This window comes from Andrographis paniculata, unplaced genomic scaffold, assembly GCF_009805555.1.
Source record: "Andrographis paniculata isolate CXL003 unplaced genomic scaffold, ASM980555v1 Contig46END, whole genome shotgun sequence".
NCBI lineage: Eukaryota > Viridiplantae > Streptophyta > Magnoliopsida > Lamiales > Acanthaceae > Andrographis > Andrographis paniculata.
In genome coordinates, this window is record NW_026137580.1 from 681,440 (window position 1) to 702,707 (window position 21,268).

A 21,268-nucleotide genomic window follows, 5' to 3' on the forward strand; every position below is an offset into this window, starting at 1 on the left:
CTCTATTCTATTTCAAAATACTAGTGTTACCACCTTTTGTTCGTCTCAATTCAAAATATTATTTTTATTTTTTTTATTTATAGCAAAAGTAATTCGATATTAATACCAAAATATCTTTAACTTTTATTTAAATTATAAACATACTATTACACATACACATACACGTACTTTTTACATAAATGACAAAAATATCAAATATTCTTAGACACTTCCACTAACTAATAAAATATTATTATTTGTTAATCTACTGTAAAATTTCAAATGACCGATTTTAAAATGTACAAAGAAAGTTTAAATTTTGTAATTTTTAAGAATTCAATATAAATAGACTTATTATAAATAAGTCTAATTAATTCTCTGATCAAACATCAAACAATAACTAAAATCCTAAAATGTTATAATCCATGTTGTCAAATTTGAGGCTAATACGGTGCTAAAGTTATAAAATATTAACATCATGCTGATCGAATTTTTTTTTTTTTTTTGGTGTTTAATCTTTCCTTTTCCGCGGTTTAAAAATTGATGATATTTCAAAATTCTAATTTATATGTTATTTTTTTATTTTTAATGGGTTTTTCTTTCTTTGTATATAAGTTAATTAAGAAAAATAAATTATTATCCCAAATATTCAATCGTTGTTTTCGTGATGTTTAAATTATTTTGAATTTTAAATTGTATTGACTTTAAAAATTTAATATTATAGTGTTTAAATTTATCTATTATTATTATTATTATTATTATTATTATTATTATTTTGTGTTTAAATTTTGCTTTCTCTATGTTGAATTGTTCTTAACTATGTTAAAAACTTAAAACTTAATTTTTCTTTGTGTTTTGTATGAAGTTTGTAATCATCACAAAGGAGAAGAGTATTAATGAATGTTTACAATTGATAGTAGATTCATTGAACATGACCTTTTTTGCACGATATTTTATTATAGAGAGGTCTTGGCTTGTTAGTACTCTCCATGTTTTTTTGAAATTCAATGTTGTTCGACCATCAATTTGAGTTTGAATTTTTGCAGTCTACAAAAGGTCGAAGACCTAGAACTGATGATATCAATGCACCTATTCATCTCCCACTATTAAGTAATTTTTATTGTTGTGATATCTTGAAGAAATATGATGTTCTTTTTTTCTTTTTTTTTTTTTTTTTTTTCAATTGCAAAATTGGATTAATTATACTAATGACCATACTCCTCTAATACATCTCTTTGATCAAGATCAAATTCATATTACCAATTAAACAAGTTGAGAGACCTCAAGCGTACTTAGTAGCTACGAATCACCTATACCCGTTTAAAATACTATGTAGGAATAGGAATTGACAATTAACAATTTTATGTTCTTTCATAATATTATCAAAAATTTAATTTAAACAATTCAAAGAAGAAAAAAATTACCAAAAATCCATTGGTTGCTTCTCTTTGGGCAGATTTCGTGTGAGTTATGTGAACATGGAAGTGTGTGTGAATCGAATGAATGAAGAAGAATAATGATATCTTGATTTCTAAAAAGCAATATATATATATATATAGCTACTGGAAAGTAGAATAAAATATACTGGAAAAGGAGTACGACGGCAACTAGGCGAGGTAAGGGATGGAAAATTTCCACAAAGTCTTATGGATGTCCCGATAAACTATCGATAAAAAACTTCTTACTGTTTGAATTTTGAAGAGTGATTAGAAGAATTGGTAAAACGAAAATGTGAAAACATGAATAATACAATACAATTTGGTTGTATTTATAGGCTCCAAATAAAACAGTTGAGCGGTTAATTTAGCAGTTGAAACAATTGGACAATTAGACGATTAAGTAGTTGAAACAAATAAAACTACTATAACTTCCTACTTCACGTGTGCCCTTTTATCCTATGGTGGAATTCAGCGTATATTCTTTTCTTAGTATCATAGGTCGTATAGGACTTAACGTTTGGCCGAAAAAATGTTTTTTAGGGTTGGGAACATTTTCCTTATGATTTAGATGAATAATATTTATGTCTAGAGATTTACGTTTACTGAAGAATAAGTTAAGCTTTTGCGTAAAAAGTTCGTTCATTGATTTGTCTGCTTTGTCCGTTCATTGAATATGGACAATTTTGACCTAAGTTTCGCTTGATATGATTTTAAAGGAATAAATCTTATCTATATAATGTTGGATCTTAACAAACAAAATATATCAATAGTGAATACTTTAAATTAGATATTCTGAAAAATTTTGCACAAAAATACAAATAATAAATGTATTTTAAAAGTAGAAAATTGCTCAAATTTAGAGTTATTACTTCTAATCCATCATTTCGATCTTCTATTTTTTTTTTCTTCAAAATATGGATTTGGAGTTATTTGAATTTGATGGAGTTTCTCTTGCACGGAACTCTAAATACGGAAATTGAGATTAATGTTTTTATAAATACTTATGGTTGGTTTGATTTGTATTTGAGTTTTGATATGAATAACAATTTTCATATACTTTCTCCATTCAAAATTTTTGTCCTAAAATAACATTTGTAGGGTTTTTTAGGTAATTTTTTTTTTTTTTTTTTGTTATGAATTGAAAAATTTGTCTTTTATTGTAAAGTAGAAATTAAAAAAGATAAATGAACGATGGATAAAAAAATTGTGTATAAAAAAATAAGATAATAATTATTGGACGTTCAATATAAGAAAACAAAATATTAATGTGTGGTTGGAAAGAGTATAATATTTTATGACGAAAAAATGATGATATCATAAAAAAGTAAGTTTACTTTTTTTTTTGAAAAAAAAATACTCCCGGTCTAAACTAAAAATATTATTTTTATTATTCTTGTCGTCTCATTCAAAAGTATCGAATTTCTATTATAATAAAAGTAATCACGTACTAATACTAATGGTGTGTTTGTTTGGGGGTTTGAATTTTGAAGTGAGATATGAATAATAAAAATTTTAAATTGAAATAATTGTACGATGTGAATGCAAAATTGATTTATAGTAGTATAATACAAAAAATAAAAATAGATATTTAATTTGATATTTTTAACGGAAAAAAATTAATGAATAATAAAAAATTTAGGAAGTTTAACAATCAAACACACCCTAAAATACATTCAATTTTTACATAAATTACAAACATATTGTTACACATACATATAAAATATAAGGGCAGCAACATCAATATATCTTATACATATTCAGTAACAAACAAAATAATATTATTTCTTGAACTATTATAAAAATATAAAGAGTACATTTATATAAGGATGAAATATATTTATTTTTACTATTTTCTAGCAAAAACATCATACCACATTTTATGACTTTTTTCTATATATTAAAATCGTGTAAAAAATAAATGAACATGTTTTTGGAAAGAAGTACTATAATTTTTATTGAAAATAATAAAAATTAAATAGTAAAAAAATTGATTTGGAAAAATAACCAAATGCTGGTTTTGTATGTTACTTTTCAATTCAGAATTAACTGTTCATTTATAGTTTATAAAAAAAATAAAAAGTAAATTTAATTATTATTATTATATTTTATATTATATTAAAAATTAATTTTATTTTTAAATAACACATCAATATTTTTTTATATATTTAAAATTGTATAATTATTTCGGTTCAAAATGTAAAAATTATACTGTCTCAAATTTAACCATAAACCCCACAAACAAACGCCCTTAAACAAACTGCTAAATTTGTCAAGATAAATTTTACTGCATCTTTGGGATTTTTTCGTTTATTTTTTAAACTATTCCTTTTAAACATAAAACAGTGACGTTTGTATTTAATAATTAAACTATTGGAAATAATTTACTTTGTTAGAAACAATTGTTTACGTTTATTTATACAATTTTAAATTTTTTTTTTTTTTTTATCGAAAATACAAATCATACAATATAGTATTATCTATTTTAATTTAATTATAATTATTTTCATTGCATCGAAGTCCATTTAATTGGTTTGACTTTATTAGAGAAATTGGAAAAAATGTTGCAGTAATAGCCAACATATTTGTTGCTGTATTTAAATAAATTAAATTCCAACCTCAACTAAACTGTATGCAAATTATTTAAAAAAAAAAAAAAAAAAACTACATCTGATTTATATTATAATATTAATTTTTTATTCCAAAGGTTAGACCTAACTGTGTGAACCAATAATTTTAAATTATCTTATAATTGGAAAGAAGATTCGAAAATGTTAGGAGAAAGGACACTTTTATCATTATTATTATTATTATTTTTTATTTTTTATTTTTTATTTTATTCTGAACAAGACAAGAGGAGATTGCGGTCTTCTGTGTTTCTGTTTTTCAGATCTCGTGCATAAATTATAATTAGTCAAAATAATTTATAGAGATTTGACAAAATAGGAAAAAAAAAAAATTAAAATATACAAATAATTAGTGACTTACTGTGTGTTAATAACAATGCATTTAAAGCTTTCTTTTTAAAGACTAATGTGTTTATTTGGTAGGTATTTGTTAGAGGATTAAATTTTAAATTCTAAAATTATTTAATACTCCCTCCGTCCACTTATCATGTTCATGTTGCCGTCGTTCCACATCTCATGTCACTTTTCTTTTTTTTGGAAAATAATTACCCATTTTAATCTTTTTTTTAAAATTTTCTAATTTAATTTTTTTTAATTAAACTAATTAGTTATATTAATTTTAATTTATAATAATTTATATTATAAATTAATTATTTTTACTAATATATTCTTAATTATCTACTAATTATACTCATCTTAAGTTCTCGTATCTATAGTGACCAAGATACCGATTGTGGGACTAATTATACTCATCTTAAGTTCTCGTATCTACAGTGACCAAGATACCGATCGTGGGACAGTATTATATTTTGAATATACAATTATTTTTCAATATAATATAAAAAAAATCTAACTAATTTTATTTTAAATAACAATTCTCTAACGCCTCAAAAGCTCAAACAAGAACAACTACCGCACCTTACAATATCAATATTTACACAATTTTACAAAAATATTACTCTATTAGTCCCAAATCAAAAGGGTTATATGCGATTTTGCAGTAAATTTAAAATAATGCTATCTTCCTTCGGTTCTAGAGTCTCATTTATTTTTTGCATGTCGATATTTGAATATGATAAAAATACAATTTCTTAATTTAGTAACTGTACATCTCCGTAACATAATAAATACCCTTACAACTTACAATATATTATACAAATGTCATTACTTTTATAACACACCATACTTAATATGGGACATTTTTGTCATTTTTACTACAAATTAATATAATACTAATATTAAAAAATCTATATGTTTTTTTTTTTTTTTCGGGATAGGGGAGTACATTAAAAAAAATAAAAATAATTAAAATAATAAACACCAATTAAATAAATAAAATTAAATATTTGTGGAGCCATTCAAATATCAATACGATAGAGTGGAGCGAAGAATCATCGCCAAATCCCGAAAAAAGAATCGTAATTAGTTTTTAATTAATTAAATAATTAATTAATGGTGTTGATTCGGGGGTGGCCTCGTCCTCGCCTCGCCCCATGTTGGCCATTAAATGAGATGAGCTGCTGCTGTGTCCAATCCCTAGTATTAAATGCCGCATCAAAACCCCCCACCCACCCCCTCCATTCAAATGGCCTTTTCCATCTCCTCCTCCACCTTCCTTTACCGTCTCCGATGTCCTCCTCCGCCGCAGCAGAGCCGCCTCCGCCGCCCTCGCCTTCCCCCTCGCTCGCGCAGAATTTCAGATCGCTCGGTCTCGGATACGCAATCGCCATCGCGCTCGGATTCCTTGTTCTATTTTCAACCGTTTTGCTCGCATCCTACATCTGCTGCCGATCCGCGGCCGCGCGGCGCCGGAGGAACCGCCAGGGCGAGGATCGCCGCCGCACGGGGGAGAATAGCGTCTACCTTCCGCGGATGATCTTCGTGGAGGAGGAGGATGAGGAGAGTGAGTCGCGAAACGTCGTCGTAGGACTCGACCAGGCGGTTATTAACTCGTATCCGAAACTGGTGTTCTCGAAGCGCGGCGGCGGCGGCGGCGGTTTGGAGAACAACAGTGTTTGTTCGATTTGTCTGTGCGAGTATAAGGAGGCGGAGATGCTCCGGATGCTGCCGGACTGTCGGCACTGCTTTCACGTGATGTGTGTGGACGCTTGGCTGAAGCTCAACGCGTCGTGTCCGGTCTGCCGGAACTCACCGCTGCCGACGCCGCTCTCGACGCCGCTGCAGGAGGTGGTGCCGCTCTCGCAGTACTCCGATGGGCGGCGGAGGCAATAATTGAGGGGTGGGTTTGGTAATCTGGGGAATTAGGTGTGCTTTTATGTAATTCTTATTTTTGGTGGGGGTGTTTGATTGTAGAAGAAAGAAAGTTTTGGGTAGCTTTGTAATTTTTCATTTGATTTGTCAATTACTATAAATTAAAGAATTGAAAATGTGCATGCTTATTTCTATATATAGCCATTCTCTTCTTATGTGTTTTTTCATTTTATTTGTTTTATTTTTTATTCTTTTTAGTGTTTAATTACAAGAAACAAGGCCTTCTAGTATTTTTAGTATTTATTTTATATTTAAATATTGAGTATACTATTTTGTTTTATTCAAAATTTATTTTGTTCAAAACAAATCAAAATATTAAAAAATTATAAACAAAAATTGTCTTCAAATTTCTATGGTACTGTTCTATTTATTTATTTATTTGTTGTTATAATATCTATTTTGTTATTAAAAATGTTTATAAAAATCTATTTATTATATATAATCACATTTGATGTTTATATGCTTTTATGGAAAATATTTATTTATGACTCAGAGTTATTTCAATACTTTAAATCTGTTAATTTTGCATTTACAGAAGAATTAATATAAGTTTAAAACTTTTGCATTTATTTTTTTATTTGAATTCTTTAAATTTTATTACAGATCCACACACAGCTGTACATTTTAGGAATTGTTTCGAAAATTGGTGTAATTTTGTATTTTTATTGTTAGTTTATATTATTTTAATATATTACTTTTTTTTTCCTTTTTTTTTTCTTAGAAAAAGCATATATATACAAATTAACACATCTAGCTGATTAATTATATATTTTTGTAATTTTATTTTATTTTTTGGTACTGATTTTATTAGTGTACAGATATTTCATTTACTAATTTAGCAAATGATAATAATTGTAAATAACTCTAAATAATACTCCCGTCCCAAATAATTTGTCCCTATTTTCTATTTTTTTCCGTCCCACATAATTTATCCTTTCTATTTTTGAAAATATAATTATACATTTTAATCGCATTTTAAATTTTAAAATTTAAAATTTTTTTAATTTTAATTAAACTATTTACTTATCTTAATCTTAATCTATAATTATTTTTACTAAATAATAATTATTTTTACTAATACACTTTTTAATTAATTACTACCTAAATTCTCGTGTCTACGATAATTAACCCATATTACATGGGACGGAGGGAATAAAATAGATAGATTGATAAAGGGTAATAGTTTATATATATATATATTTTTATTATAAATTCAATGTATTATAAACATTTGAACACTAATTTTAAGTATTGTTTAGCATTTATTGACGAGGGGATTTTGTTAACTTGTGTGATCTGCTACGAAAATAAAATATTGTTTGATTTGAGAAATAGCTCTAATGAAGTGGACCATACGTTATGTATATTTAAAAATTTCGTGTTATTCAATTGACAGGTATGTTTCTCTGTATTCTTGTACTTTAATTTATTTTTATTTTGTTAAATAATATTTTATTGGACGTAAAAATAATAAAACATTATCTGACGTGTTTATTCGTTAGATATTCATTATGATTTTTCAATTATAATTTTTTTAAAAAAATATTAACTTGAACATATACTTTTTTTTTATTTATTGTAATAAAATAAAATTTATTTTTATATTTAAAATATCATATCAATAATTTATTTTAATTTAAAATTTTATTATTAAAAATCGAAATTCAAAATCAAAATTTCAAAAGTAAATACGCCATTTTCTTTTTGTTTTTGTCATTAAGGTTGTGCTCTCTTTTCATTTCATTTGAGAGTTTTTTTTTTTTTTTTTCAACCTATGTATTATTACACACTATTCATAAGTTCTTATATATATAATCCTTCCCGTTGATATAAAATTAAGATATTTTGTTATTTTCTTTAATAAATGTGACAATATTATATATTATAAATACTATAAAAATTATATTTATTTACTACTCTCACCCCCTGTAAATAGATATTTTATTACTTTTTATTATTCAAACATTTTTTTTTAAAAAAATAATAACAATAAAAAATAATACTCCTTCCGTCTCAAACATCCTGCAACATTTCCTTTTTGGTATGTCCCAAATACTATGCAACATTTTCAAAATAGGAAATAATTAATTATACTTAATCTTCCCGCACTTTATCCTCTCACATCATCCAAATAAAAAAATAAAATATATATTTCTTTCTCCATCATATCACTTAATTTCTAAATTATCCTAATTAGTACTACTTACCTATTCGTGCCAAAAGCAAATGTTGCACCTTGTTTGGTTGGGAAGGAGGGAGTAGTAAAAATAAGAGACAATGCGTCAAATGGGCTTTAACCACAGGCCGTTGGCCCAATATACATATCAAAAAATACAAAGCTATGGAACAATGGCGGGTCGGCCTGTTGCATTTGGAGACGATCAGACGCTGAAGCTTCCTTCAACTGCCAACAATGATCAGTTCGTATTCTGTGATCAATTTCTACTTATCTCCATTGACCTGTTTCATATATATATATATATATATATATTTAAGGATATTGAAATTGAAGTTCGGGTAAAAGTTGCTGATACTCGAAGTTCGAATGATCAGCAATTTGCAGTAGAAATGGATCATTGTTATTATCATTCGTGAATTTCGATAGTGAAGGCTGAATTTCTCTGGTTACGTCCTTGAGTTTATTATTAAAAAATATACATATGTGATTTTAGGGTAAGCGTAGTGAAGATTTCCAGTTCCAGCGGCGTGGGAGGGGAATCTGTTAGTGGAGGGATTTTGGGGACAGATTTGAACCCTAATTGGAGAGCCATAGATGAATAATTTACATATAGAGAATGTAGGGAAATGTGAAGAGTCTGGAATCAAGTTTGTATCCTCCCATTTCAGTCATTCATGAAGTGCTGCACATGACACCATGGTAGGGCACAAATGGTCCCAAACCCAAAATGAGTGGACATCTAAAGTCCCTGAATTCACACATAATCTCCTGTTTAGGTTCCTTTTCTCATGCATCTATCTGTTCTGATACGTGTTACCGTCATCTTTTGTTTGCATCTTCTTGCATCCTTTTCATTGCCTTTAATGTTTGTGGTGCGTTGAATTTAAACCTGAGCACTAACATGTGAAATGAAACATCGAAACATGAAGTGCCCACCAATTGGTGTTGTCCTCATTGCAGTTGTTAAAACGATGGTTGATAAGTCTGCCTTCCTGACGTGCATAGCAATGCTTCTGGTCCTGAGCATAATGCCAAGAAACACATAGTTGCTTTCATGTAGTAGGAGTTCTTCAAGTTTAATTTTCCATTGCCATCTTATCCTAATGTTAGGTTATAATGTGATGGTGTTATCAAATTTCTATTTGCTATGAATTCAGAACTATTGAGTGAATATGCATGTTTTAAAAGGTGATGGTGGAAGAACTATGCAGCTTGAGTTTAAACTCTTCATAACTCTGGATGAGATTGAGGGGGGAATAATTAGTAGTAACATGACCATGATTTCTTATGAAGTAAAATTTCATAATTGCAGACTTGCAGTTGTTTAGGGCTTATGGACACAAGTCAAGCTTCATTGAATTTGAGTATCTAAGTTTACTGTGAATCATCATTCATTTTAATCAACAGTGATTTGATTTTAACCAATTGAATATTTATAATGCCTACCTAGAAGACTTAATAAGCTTAATAAAATGTATTTTCAGTCAAAACGAAATTAAAGATTGTAGTCTTTAAAGGTGTAGACCTTTTTGAGCTAATCTTTATAAAGCTAGATCCTTTATTAAATTAAGTTGTACATGAAAACATACCAACTAGATTGGATCTTCACTTGTTATGCTTCAGTTATTGTTATAACAATGTGTAATATTAAAATACATCGGACATGACCTATCTTGAAGAATAAGCTCTGATGCACCTGTAAAGTGTCTCTATGTTGTACCACATGCCGGAGGTAAGCTTGAAGACTTCTTCTCTAATTCCCAGATCTCACAGCAACAAGTTGGGTACGCTATGTGATGGTGTGCTGGGTTCACAGGTCAACACACAATCTTTTTACTCTATTTTTTCCTTACTTATATATGTATCTTTAGACACTTTACCAGGGTCATCCATTCTTAAATTTCTCGAGAGTTGGAAGACTTATGAGCACTGCAGTAGGCAAGATGTTATATACTTGTACATTGACCTCACAGTTCGCATATGTATTATTATTATTTTAGTGCACTATCCTCATTCGTGCATACGCTAGTATAATCGCAAGAGGTTTTTCCTTTGGAAATTTACTTCAAAGTAATCAAGCCTGAACTTTGAAATTGTTTCTGGAGAACTTAAAAAGATGAAGATGCTATACAGTGTTTTGTCCAGATAAGATTTTTGAGGATTTATTATCTTTATTATTATTATTCATTTGGCTGGTTGTTAACTTTAGGTTGGATTGTACGTCGTGCATCTGCTTTTCCTTATGTTTAGGATATTCTCCTTGTGCTATAAATAGAGCTTATTTCTTTGTTTACAAAGATCATTTCTTTTTATGAATGAGAATATTAATTTATTTTTGTTGTGCAATGCTTAGCGATTGTTCATTTAGTCAGACACTTGAAACCAGGTTTGAAAGCAATTGCATAAGTTTTGTCATTGTTACGTGATCACGTGGAGGATTCATTTGAGGTGTTGCGATTGATCCAATCCTTTTTATCTTTTCTTTTTGTTGGCATACTAAGTTCCTAATTATATTCCTTTCTTATTTTCTTGTTTGTGCATTTCAAGACTTGTTTTCATCTCTTTGTGAAGTCGAATCTGTTCAGTTCAACTTTGCATCTCTTTCCATTTTATGTCAATGTGTATGTGTATGTGCTTGTGAGTGAAAGGTGTCTGGGCAAGAAAAGGATAGAGGAGATTTTAGTGAGGACAGGTAGGATGTCTTGGGAGGGACTGGTCCCCCCAATCATGGATGATTTTCAGATACATTTGGACATCAAATTTCGAACACTAGTGACTCATAATTGTCCTACTTTGATCCGAAAAGATATAGATGCAATGTAAGACAAGGAAAAAACTAACACAGATACAAAAAGTGATGGGAGTTTTTCCATGGCTAATCTCCTAACGTTTCCTTTCATGGACCCCTCTTTTGTCTGCCTGTCTTTGTTCCTTGTAACTAACTTAAGAGTGTCTGTTATGTTATGGCTGTGGGAATTGGGAATTCCATAGTTTAGGGTCAATTTAAGGTTCACACTATGTCAAGACTTGTCAATTTTCTTAGAAGTTAGAACATGCAAAGTTGCAGGAATTCTGCTTCCATTTTTGAGCAAAGCATGTGGCTCCTTGAGACTATTCTATTTTGTTATTTTTGTTAGTTTGTTGTAATATGTTGAATGAAATGCGAGCCTTGGTATTTGAAGTTTCAACCGGATGGAGAGGCGAAATGTTTATATTGACTTACTTTAACTGGCCCTGTTGTCTATGTGTGATAAATAATCTTTCGTACACATTCGATCACTTTCTGTTTTGTGTCTGAATGAGAATATGAGAAATGCCCATTTTTAAAAATGTCGAATTTTCTAATAACACTAAGTGGCAAAGCAGATGTGCAGATATGATTATGAGGGAATCTGCAGCTACCCCTTCCTCTGCTGTTCTTACTACATTTGTTGCAGCGATCATCGCACAATAAAGCCCGTGGTGGACCAACCATCAGTGCAAGAAGCAGATTCACAAAAATGATTCAACAATCACCAGAAAGGAACAAAGAGAGGATATGAAAAACATGTGAGTCCCTTCAACCATCAAGGAAACAAAATAAATAAATAAATGAATAAAGCAAAAAATTTTAAAAAAAGGAACAAAGAAGATGTGTGTCATCATTCATAAAATGATGCCAAAAATATGCTGTCCTGTTTCATCATTCTTGATAAGGATCTGTTTTCTACTTTTCCATAGAGAAACAAAAACATTTCGTAATTCCAAAATATTACTACATATAAGAATTCTGAGCTTAAATATAGCGTCAGACGAATTGGTTGCTGATTACTACTGATATTTATGATAGTAGAACTGGAGAAATTTCCTACTTCTAATACTCAAAATATATATGGAACTTGGAAGTTCTTTTAATAACTTTCTGAGGCTCATCGAAACTTTTCATCCATTTCTGGAATCTCTTCGCTGTTTTTGCTTCACATTCTTCAGCTGTTGGAAATCCAACTCCTCATTTTTCTGTAATTTCAAAATTGATTATGCATTAGTAAAGATCAGTAAAAACACTTTTTGAGTGAATTTTTGAGTACCCAACATACCAATTGTTCTTTTGCAGTAAAGAATGGCTTCTCGGATTGAGCTTTCAGCATCACAGCAAGCATCGCTGGGGCTACGCGGGCTTATACTTGGCGAAGCATGCAATGAACTCCTCCAACTATCGACTCTCTTCATTCGATGACAAATATCGGTACTTCCCCCTACCCACATCACATCGCCCCATTCGACAACCGAATGAGCCGAGCTAGGCCTTGGGGACGCGGTGGGGCAGTCGTTCCATGTTTGCAATTCAAACACTTTTCTTTCAAGATCATTTACTCGGTTGGTTCTCCGCGAGAAACCCATAGTCTTGCATGCAAACTTGAAACACTTGTCGAGAATTCTCTTGGACGACTTCCTCCATTTTATAATGTGGTTTTTGTTGTCAGCAAGTGATGAAGTTCTTTGGAGTAGCTGCGAAGTTAACGGGGAGGTGGGGATTGTCGATGCCGAGAACATCGGTTTCGATGTGTCGGAATATGCTGGGATGAGTTGCCCGTGAGAAAATAATTCGTCCGCCGGAACTAGGGACGCTGCGATGCCTACGTCGAAGTTGAATGTTTGCTCGTTTTCGACGTCGTCGGGAATGACGGTGTCTGGGATGGGAAGCTTCTTGCCTATTAACCAGCTGTAAGAAAAGCTTTCTGTGGCTATTGCTTGATGGTTTTCCATTTGCAGATTGATATCAAGATTAGAGCTTGAAGAAGGAATTGTATGTGAGTATATTTATATAAATGTATGTGTGTGTTTATTTAGGGTATCTGTCATATAGCAATGGTTTGTGGTCACCCACGACAGAGTGATTCCGAGGCTATGGTGAATAATTGTTGTAGGAGTTTTTTGTATTGTTGTAAGGTAGTAGTAATATTTATAGTGTTTGGTGTTCTTTTGAATTGGAATTTATTTTATTATGTATATTTGCTGCAAACATAAATTATAATAATAGAATGTCTCGCTCTTGTCCCACCTAAGATATTTTGAAATGAAATGAAATGATGATTGTGTAGAGGTAGTCCATTTACTTGTATGATAATCATTATATATTAATTTCAGGAGGTTTTATGGGAAGAAGATTGAAACAAGTTGCAAGCAACCAATCTCAGGCCCATGCTCTTGGCTAATAATAATAATAATAATAATAATAATATTTTATTTTATTTTATTTTTAATATTGTACAAGTTGCCAATTACTTGCGGGATTGTGGATTCACACTCCTTGGGTCGAAAAGGGGTTCATTTTGTGTTATTTTACCATAAAATTTTATCCTTTTTTTTATATATAATAATTAATATCACCTTCCATAATTATTATACTTAAAAATTACTAATAAAAATAAAAAATTGTCTTGAAAAAGAGAAATTGAATATAATCAAATAATAGAGGATGCCCAATTTGTGAGAGGGACATGTAAATGTATACATAGTTACATACTCCGTGTAAGGAGCATGGCGACATATTTGGTGCTAGTATTTATCAACATTATGTTGATTTTTTTGTAGGTTATTATTAGTATTATTATGATACATTTGGGTATGAAGCAATGTTTTGATTATAGGGACATATTTATAACTTTTATAATTTAAAAAATCAAACAACTAAGTTTCTCTCATTATTAAATCTAAGACATGCAAATAAATAGCTCACTCACTCAACATTCAAAATGCTCAATCTAAGGTGTGTTTGCTTTGTGGTATGTAGGTTCTTGCATGTGATGTTTTATATAATAAATAAGTATGTTTTTATTAAAAACGATTAACCTTCATTGTAAAAAATATATAAGAAGAAGAACAAAACCAAAGTGTGCCAACTAATATGAACAAGCCACATTTCTTCAATCAATGCATTGTAATGTAATGTATAGAAACAGGTTGATTAATAATAATAGTAATAATAATAATATATATATATATATATGTTCTCAATGAGACAGGTAGCCACAGGTTTGTTATCTGTTCTCTTAGTTCTTCCATCAGTCATCAGTCATCACAACACAATTACACAACCTTCCAAGATTAAGGAATGTGTTGTTGTTTTCATGTTAAAGAGGAGACAAGGGTCCCCACATGTTGGATACATGTTGGGAACGAACCTATGTATTTAAATTTGCATAATAATAACCAAATAGACAAAACAAAATATTACTAAAAGAACAAAAATCATAACAATCAAGAACCCAATGCCACCCTTACTCAACAAAAAAATTAATTCTTCTTTAGAACACACAAACAAAACAAGATTGATGATTATAGTTCGACAATAATAGCCTACCAAAGGTCCTCTTCATGGGCCGAGCTACGAAGAGACCCAAAGGCTCCGGTCCATCACCACCCGAACCACAAATTTTTTTCTTGGATTGCATTTCTAATAGTCCTGTCTCCAATTTCCAATCTCCAAAGATAAAAACTCTAATTTTACAAAACAATCGGAAGTAGAAGAAAACAATCTATCTTAGTGAGCTTAATAAAACCCCCATATCCCGAACCATTATCTTTCTTCCATACATTAAATGGGTCGCGAAATAACACAATTTCAAGAACTCCCCAATAGTATAGGCACTATAGTATACAAACTAAGAATACAAAGATAAGTGCCACAAATCTGATCTGAATGGCTCATTTTAAACTCAAGAAGCTGATCAAATAGCATAATATACACACACACACATATATATATATATGTTTTACATACACACTCAATATATGTTCACCAACAACAATTGGAACACACCAAGACACTACTATAAGCACTTGATTATATATGTGCAGCACGAAATTTCAAACTATGTTTATACAGGAAAAAAACACAAGCAGCTCGAATTTACATATCTCAAAAGCTGTTATTTATACTGCATTCGCCATCCCATCTCATGTATATCCACGGCGTATAATCACATTCATGGATTCAGATAAACTGTAACACAAACCAAGATTTTGAGTGCCATGAACCAACTCTACGTACTCTTTCATGATCGTGCTTTAGATTCAATAGGAGCTAGAACAGAAGTGACTAATCTTGAATGCTCCCAAAATCGAAAACCAGAGGATGAGAATTCAAAATATGTTGGCTTTGGGGTAGAAGGGCATCCTATTGATTGAAGCAATTGATCGACGGCTAGAACTTGGAACTTTTGGGGCCCATTCATAGCAATATTGTGAACTTTGTGTTCATAGATCTTTCCAACCTTATCCAGCTTATACTCAGAGGTGCCGTCAAATCTACTTCGGCTCTCCCATGGTACTCGAGGAATGCCATGAACTACCCATCGAACCAATATCATGTTCTCCGCCGGCTGCCACACACTTATAATGTCAACCCACAATGCCCGAAAAAAGATCTTCCCATGAAATCTTAATGCCCAAAAGATTGACTTATAGTTCTCAATACCGGCGATTGCATTGACAGGGTCTTTAAAAACAATATCATCCCTATGGCAATAGACAATGAATGACACAGATTTTAGAGATCCATTTTGAATTTGATCATTCTTCACATACACATAATACCAAGAACATTAAAACCAATAATAAAATCCAGGCATTCTCTAGTTTTTGCTCAATTATATGTAGAATTATAGTTCAAACACTGTTCTATCAACATTAAATGTATATATCGAATTTGCTCAATTGTATGTAGAACTATAGTTCAAGCACCGTTCTATCAACATCAGATATATGTATCGATTTTGCTCAATTGTATGTAGAACTATAGTTCAAACACTGTTCTATCAAAATCAAACGTATATTTCGATTTTGCTCAATTGTATGTAGAACTATAGTTGAAGCACTGTTATATCAATATCAAATGTACATATCGATTTTGCTCAATTGTATGTAGAACTATAGTTCAAACACTGTTCTATCAGCATCAAATGTATATATGGAGTTCTTTCAAGCATTATCCACATTTGATTAAGATAAAGTGACATTTTCAATTCTAGAAATGAACAGTGGCACAGAGTAAAAGGAGATATCAAATGGCAGTATATGCATAAGCCCTAACCAATCAAAAGATTAATGCTGCAAGGGAAAGTTAAAATGCAAACCTGTAGATATCAAAGCTCAATTCTCTATAGAAAAGCTCCGGAAATTCCTCACGAAGGTTTCGAATCGCGTAACCTGTATTCACATAGTAATCCTGCTTCTTCCTTTCATCCTCCTTGTCCTTCGTCGACGGAAACGGCGCCGTTTCGCCCTCCTTCACCTGCCCGTACAGCCATCTCAGACCATCCTCGTAGTTATCGCTTCGCAATTTCAAAACCTCCATTTCCACATCCTTCACACCCGAACATGAGACGAACTTAACGCTTTTTCCAGCGATTCGGGGAGCCTTTCGCATGTGAATTCCCATTCCGGCGAACGATGCAACCTCCGGCGACATCACTATAAGCGCCATCGCAAGATGCCCCTTAAAATTGGCGCAATCGATAATCTACAACAAATTACGATCTTCACTTCCCAATCGACATTATACTCGAATTCTCAAAGAGATCGTTCTGCTCCAGGTGAGCTCGCGAAACCATCGCCCACCGGATAAGCTTCAGATTCTGGGGATAATCAAGAAATTCGAATTAGTAAATTATTATTCTTTATAAATTACTTGATTGGTCAATGAATTGGGCTAGATTTCCTTGCATCTTTTGGGCCCATTTATTGGGCCCACAATCTTTTCCAATAACAAGCCCAAATTCAATTATTTAAAATAAAAATAAAAATGTATTGAGTAATAATAAATAAATAATTTACAGTAGATTATTAGATTAGATTCGAATATTGGTAATTTATTAAAAATTTATTAATTGAGAGGGGAATTAATTATTAAATAGGCATTAAATAAGAGGCCCACCAGCCAGCTGAGTGCAGTTGAACCACCTTTCTTCCTCCCGTCTGAGTTCTGCCCCAACATAAATACAAAACGACGTCGCTTTCAAGCTTTTCCTCTACCTTTGAACCAATTTATTACACCTACAACGCACTTCCCGGGGTTGCTTCTGCTGCACACACTTAGCCTCACCCAACCCCGCCCCTGCGCGCGTTATTAACTTTGCTTAGCTCCAAATCCTTGGTGGCACAGCTGGATCCACAATTTGTTAATTGTGATGTTAAATCGAGGCTTTTGATGTTAGGGTTTGATGATTGAGTTTCGAAGGGAGTCTCTGGGGATTTGAGCTGAAGCATATTGTTAATCTTTCATTCTGTGGGCGCGTTTTGCTTTTTTTTTTTTTTTTTTTTTTTTCAGTAATGGAGGTGGAGAAAGGTCGGTTGCAGAATCAGAGGAGGACGTTTGACGAGGTGTCGATGGAGAGAAGTAAGAACTTTGTCACGGCATTACAGGTAAGTTTATGCGTGGTGGTTATTGGTTGTGTGCTCTGGATGGAAATTTTAGGATCAGATCTAGGAAGGATTGCGTTAGGGGTGTGAGAAGAGAAGACTTGTGAATCTTTTGCTCGTGATCCGAGGTTGACTTATTGGTTGACGGATTGTGTGTTTGTGATGGAAATGTAAAATATGATTCTATATTGGTTGACTTCGAAGAATTAAGCTGGTGTCAATTTCCTTGTCTGCTTGCTTCTATGCTATTGCGTACAGAATTGGTGATTTCGATTTGCTGTTGCTTAAATACTCTTTTAGTGATGAATGCCATATATGTTGTATATATATATATTCTGGAAATATAACTTAGTTCAAGGAATTGTTTATTGTGCTTGATCCCAAATCTCCAATTTGCTAATTAAGATATGCATTGAAGTCTTTTTGTTTAGTATAAATTGTATTTTCGGAAAGTACTGATTGTTCATTGTTCCAATCATATTATGCCTCCTCAGGAACTCAAGAATCTGAGGCCGCAACTTTATTCGGCAGCCGAATATTGCGAAAAGTCTTATCTTCACAGTGACCAAAAGCAAATGTAAGACTTTCGTCGTGTACTTGCTTTGTTTACAATAGGCAATTACGAAGAATTTCTATACATATGTTATGAATGTATCACATAATGCTTTCCAAATGTACACTCAAATGTGAAAATATCTTGAAACTGCATTGTCCCCACCTATTTCTTTTACCCTGGAAATTTTACCTTTATATTATTGTATTGTGTATAAGGGTTCTGGATAATCTTAAGGATTACGCTGTAAGAGCTCTCGTCAATGCCATCGACCACCTCGGTACCGTTGCATACAAGTTCAGTGATATTCTTGAGCAGCAGACACTGGACATCTCTTCCATGGATCTAAAAGTCACCTGTTTGAATCAGGTATGTCTCACTCCATTAACTTGGTGCATATTTTATGAAGGTGATCATGATTGCGGCTCTGAAATGTGATTTTTCCATGTAAGCAACTTCTGACATGTCAAACATATGTGGATAAAGAAGGTCTTAGGCAGCAGCAGTTAATAGCCATAATCCCAAAGCATCACAAACATTATATATTACCGAGTGAGTTACTAATTACATTTCCTTCTTGCATTCTTGTCTGTTTGTGTTTGTCATTAATATATATTTCATTGGGTCGATCAAGCTAGATTCTGTGAACAAGAAGGTGCACTTTAGTCCACATATACAAACTGATCCTCGGCAACCTATCCAAGCAAGAGCTCGTCTGTATGCTTCAGGTGGTTGATATTCTTTAAAGTACCATGGAGTTAGCTGAAGGATCAGCGACCCATTGTAGGTTAGCTAATTCCATTAGTGACATTTGGTTTAGGTGCTGCTGCTGCAAAAACTCTCTCTTGGCATTTAGCATCTGAAACCAAGTCAACCTTGAAAGGCTCTTCGCGTGGTATTATCAGGTTTGTCCCATAAGCTCTCATTCTATGTATGCTTCTGTCAATTATGTGCAGAACATAGTTAATATCTGCTTATTTGTCAGCACTGAGGACTCAAAAGCAAATGTTAAAACATCTGGTCCATCAAACTTGTTAGGTATGCAATCATTCTTATCAACTTTAATTAACTGTTGAAAAGTGAGATCACTATTTTTCATCTTCAGAAGTATTCATTTTTTGAACTTATCATTTACCAATTAGATGTTGAAGAGAACACCAGGTTGAGATCCACGCCAGCTTCAAGTGTAGCAATGCAAACATTGGGTGTTACGCAACGGGTAATTTCAATATCCTTGAAAATTAAGCATGATTTTCTCTCATTCTCTGATTTTTATTTTCTTTTTTCTAGAGGGCTCACTTGATTTGGTAATATTGCCTTTGAATATGATATAAATTTTAGTATAGGGACTAAATTTCCATAGAACTAAAATTTCCCAACTGTGGGATCTATAAGAAAAGATTGATCTTAATTATTAACAAGAGATAGGAGTGGTTCAGGAGTGAAGAGAGCAGTTTTCTATTTATAGGGTCACAGGTCGATATCTTTCTTATAGCTAGATCATGTTTGGCATTTTTTTATTTGACAAGATGAATAATTAACACATGGGCTTTAGCCAATAGATGGTCTTTGTCCTCCCAATCTGCTTCATTTAAAGATTTCATCTTTTTACTCGACATTTCTGGTGGAAATGCCTCTTTTCCCCTACAAGATAGCCCAATCAATAGGTTGCTGGTGGACATATTACTTTTAACTTTTTCCTTTTTTTGGATGCCCAGTACAATCCAAATTATCCAAAATGAAACAACACAAAAACATGCATGCATATTTCCAACTAAGTTATTGTAAAATACCAAAGGCTTTTATGTAGAAAGAACATTGGAATGTTGCCTTGTGCTAGTGAGCTCTTCAAGTAACGCCATCATGCTACATTGCTACTTATTAACCCCACCATACTTTGGTAATAGGTTCTATCATCTTAACTATCTAGACATGCAACTTTATCTGACTAGTGAGTTATCTGATTGTCTTTTTACAGAAATTGTTAAACAGAAATTTCTTTCAAAGCATTATCTAATTTCAACCGATTTCTTTTCTCATTCTTTCTTGTTAAATCAAGCCCTTAAAAATTGTCTGCAGGAATCTTTGGAGGGCTCCAAACCTTTAACTCCATTCAGGTCATTTGGTAGTCCAACTCACAAGGAGATTGTGCGCCCCCCTGTTCGAAGTAAGAGTATGCTTTCATCGTTCTTTGTGAAGCCCAAGGCACCGAAATTGAAGACAAATGCATGAATGAACCACTGACCAAATTATCATCGAGCTTTATGTCATTGAATCCATCAATCAGGTTAGAGGGAATTGTCCATACTCATCTACTGTCCTTGTCCCTTCCCTATTCAAATTCAACAGTTTCTGAAAATTAATAAGCTGTTGATCAAATGGTATTCTACTTATGTGTATCGATAAACTAGGAATGAGTGCATTACATTTATAGTTGAAAGTCATAATCAGATACACCAAATAGTTAGCCAATCTAGTCAGTCATATGTACATGTCCATTTAAACAGACTCCATTTCCTTTCCTTTTTCATTCATTGGGTTGTCTGTGATTGACATACAGCCTTGGTGGTAATGGTTCCTGAGGGTATAGGCCAGTTGCCCTATGCTCTTTGCCTTTGCTGGGCCCAAACCCATCAAGGTTGTGTTTGTTGTGTCCTGTACTATCTTGCCCTCTTACCATTAATAATGTTGTATTAGTTTCTGGGCAGTAATGAAACTATCACTTGTACAAACATCATGAGTTATGCATTCATTATTAGTATTATTATTTATCAAATTGATTCATCTGGACTACCAGAAAACCATTGATCTTTCGCCTCCA

The 21,268-nt window shown here is 32.0% G+C and overlaps 4 protein-coding genes and 1 long non-coding RNA gene across 7 annotated transcripts; 3 read left to right on the forward strand and 2 right to left on the reverse strand.

Moving 5' to 3' along the window:
• The first annotated feature begins 5,585 nt into the window (after positions 1–5,585).
• Positions 5,586–6,449, forward strand: LOC127252556 (RING-H2 finger protein ATL67). The gene has a single exon (XM_051276779.1). The coding sequence runs from the start codon at positions 5,672–5,674 to the stop codon at positions 6,272–6,274; it is 603 nt and encodes a 200-aa protein (XP_051132736.1). The 5' UTR covers positions 5,586–5,671; the 3' UTR covers positions 6,275–6,449.
• Positions 6,450–8,664: 2,215 nt separating this feature from the next.
• Positions 8,665–13,083, forward strand: LOC127252693 (uncharacterized). 3 transcript variants are annotated; one of them, XR_007839120.1, is made up of 3 exons: positions 8,665–8,733; positions 8,986–12,041; positions 12,586–12,707. It is a non-coding gene; the product is annotated as an uncharacterized LOC127252693 (long non-coding RNA). The 3 variants fall into 3 exon arrangements; XR_007839119.1 differs by lacking the exon at positions 8,665–8,733 and having other exon boundaries at positions 8,748–10,308; positions 11,859–12,041; XR_007839121.1 differs by lacking the exon at positions 8,665–8,733 and adding an exon at positions 12,956–13,083 and having other exon boundaries at positions 8,751–12,041; positions 12,586–12,848.
• LOC127252692 (uncharacterized) lies at positions 12,094–13,238 on the reverse strand. The gene is made up of 2 exons (XM_051276981.1): positions 12,569–13,238; positions 12,094–12,488 (listed from the first exon to the last, which is right to left on the reverse strand). The coding sequence occupies exons 1-2, from the start codon at positions 13,236–13,238 to the stop codon at positions 12,481–12,483; spliced, it is 678 nt and encodes a 225-aa protein (XP_051132938.1). The 3' UTR covers positions 12,094–12,480.
• A 1,969-nt stretch (positions 13,239–15,207) lies between these two features.
• On the reverse strand, positions 15,208–17,110 carry LOC127252451 (uncharacterized). The gene is made up of 2 exons (XM_051276626.1): positions 16,610–17,110; positions 15,208–15,992 (listed from the first exon to the last, which is right to left on the reverse strand). The coding sequence occupies exons 1-2, from the start codon at positions 16,957–16,959 to the stop codon at positions 15,530–15,532; spliced, it is 813 nt and encodes a 270-aa protein (XP_051132583.1). The 5' UTR covers positions 16,960–17,110; the 3' UTR covers positions 15,208–15,529.
• Positions 17,111–17,437: 327 nt separating this feature from the next.
• Positions 17,438–21,231, forward strand: LOC127252450 (protein ABIL1). The gene is made up of 9 exons (XM_051276625.1): positions 17,438–17,897; positions 18,389–18,471; positions 18,666–18,816; positions 18,900–18,999; positions 19,086–19,175; positions 19,268–19,352; positions 19,433–19,485; positions 19,590–19,666; positions 20,527–21,231. Exons 1-9 carry the CDS (start codon positions 17,805–17,807, stop codon positions 20,677–20,679), a joined length of 885 nt encoding a protein of 294 aa, XP_051132582.1. The 5' UTR covers positions 17,438–17,804; the 3' UTR covers positions 20,680–21,231.
• The last annotated feature ends 37 nt before the right edge of the window (positions 21,232–21,268 follow it).

Bases quoted from the DNA above. Each gene is read 5' to 3' on its own strand.
- LOC127252556 (XM_051276779.1), top strand. From the start codon at position 5,672: ATGTCCTCCTCCGCCGCAGCAGAGCCGCCTCCGCCGCCCTCGCCTTCC.
- LOC127252450 (XM_051276625.1), top strand. From the start codon at position 17,805: ATGGAGGTGGAGAAAGGTCGGTTGCAGAATCAGAGGAGGACGTTTGAC. The intron at 18,472-18,665 runs GTAAGACTTTCG...ATTGTGTATAAG, and splicing joins CACAGTGACCAAAAGCAAAT to GGTTCTGGATAATCTTAAGG. The intron at 18,817-18,899 runs GTATGTCTCACT...TTTCCATGTAAG, and splicing joins AAGTCACCTGTTTGAATCAG to CAACTTCTGACATGTCAAAC.
- LOC127252451 (XM_051276626.1), bottom strand. From the start codon at position 16,959: ATGGCGCTTATAGTGATGTCGCCGGAGGTTGCATCGTTCGCCGGAATG. The intron at 15,993-16,609 runs GTTTGCATTTTA...CTATTGCCATAG, and splicing joins TTGAGCTTTGATATCTACAG to GGATGATATTGTTTTTAAAG.
- LOC127252692 (XM_051276981.1), bottom strand. From the start codon at position 13,238: ATGGAAAACCATCAAGCAATAGCCACAGAAAGCTTTTCTTACAGCTGG.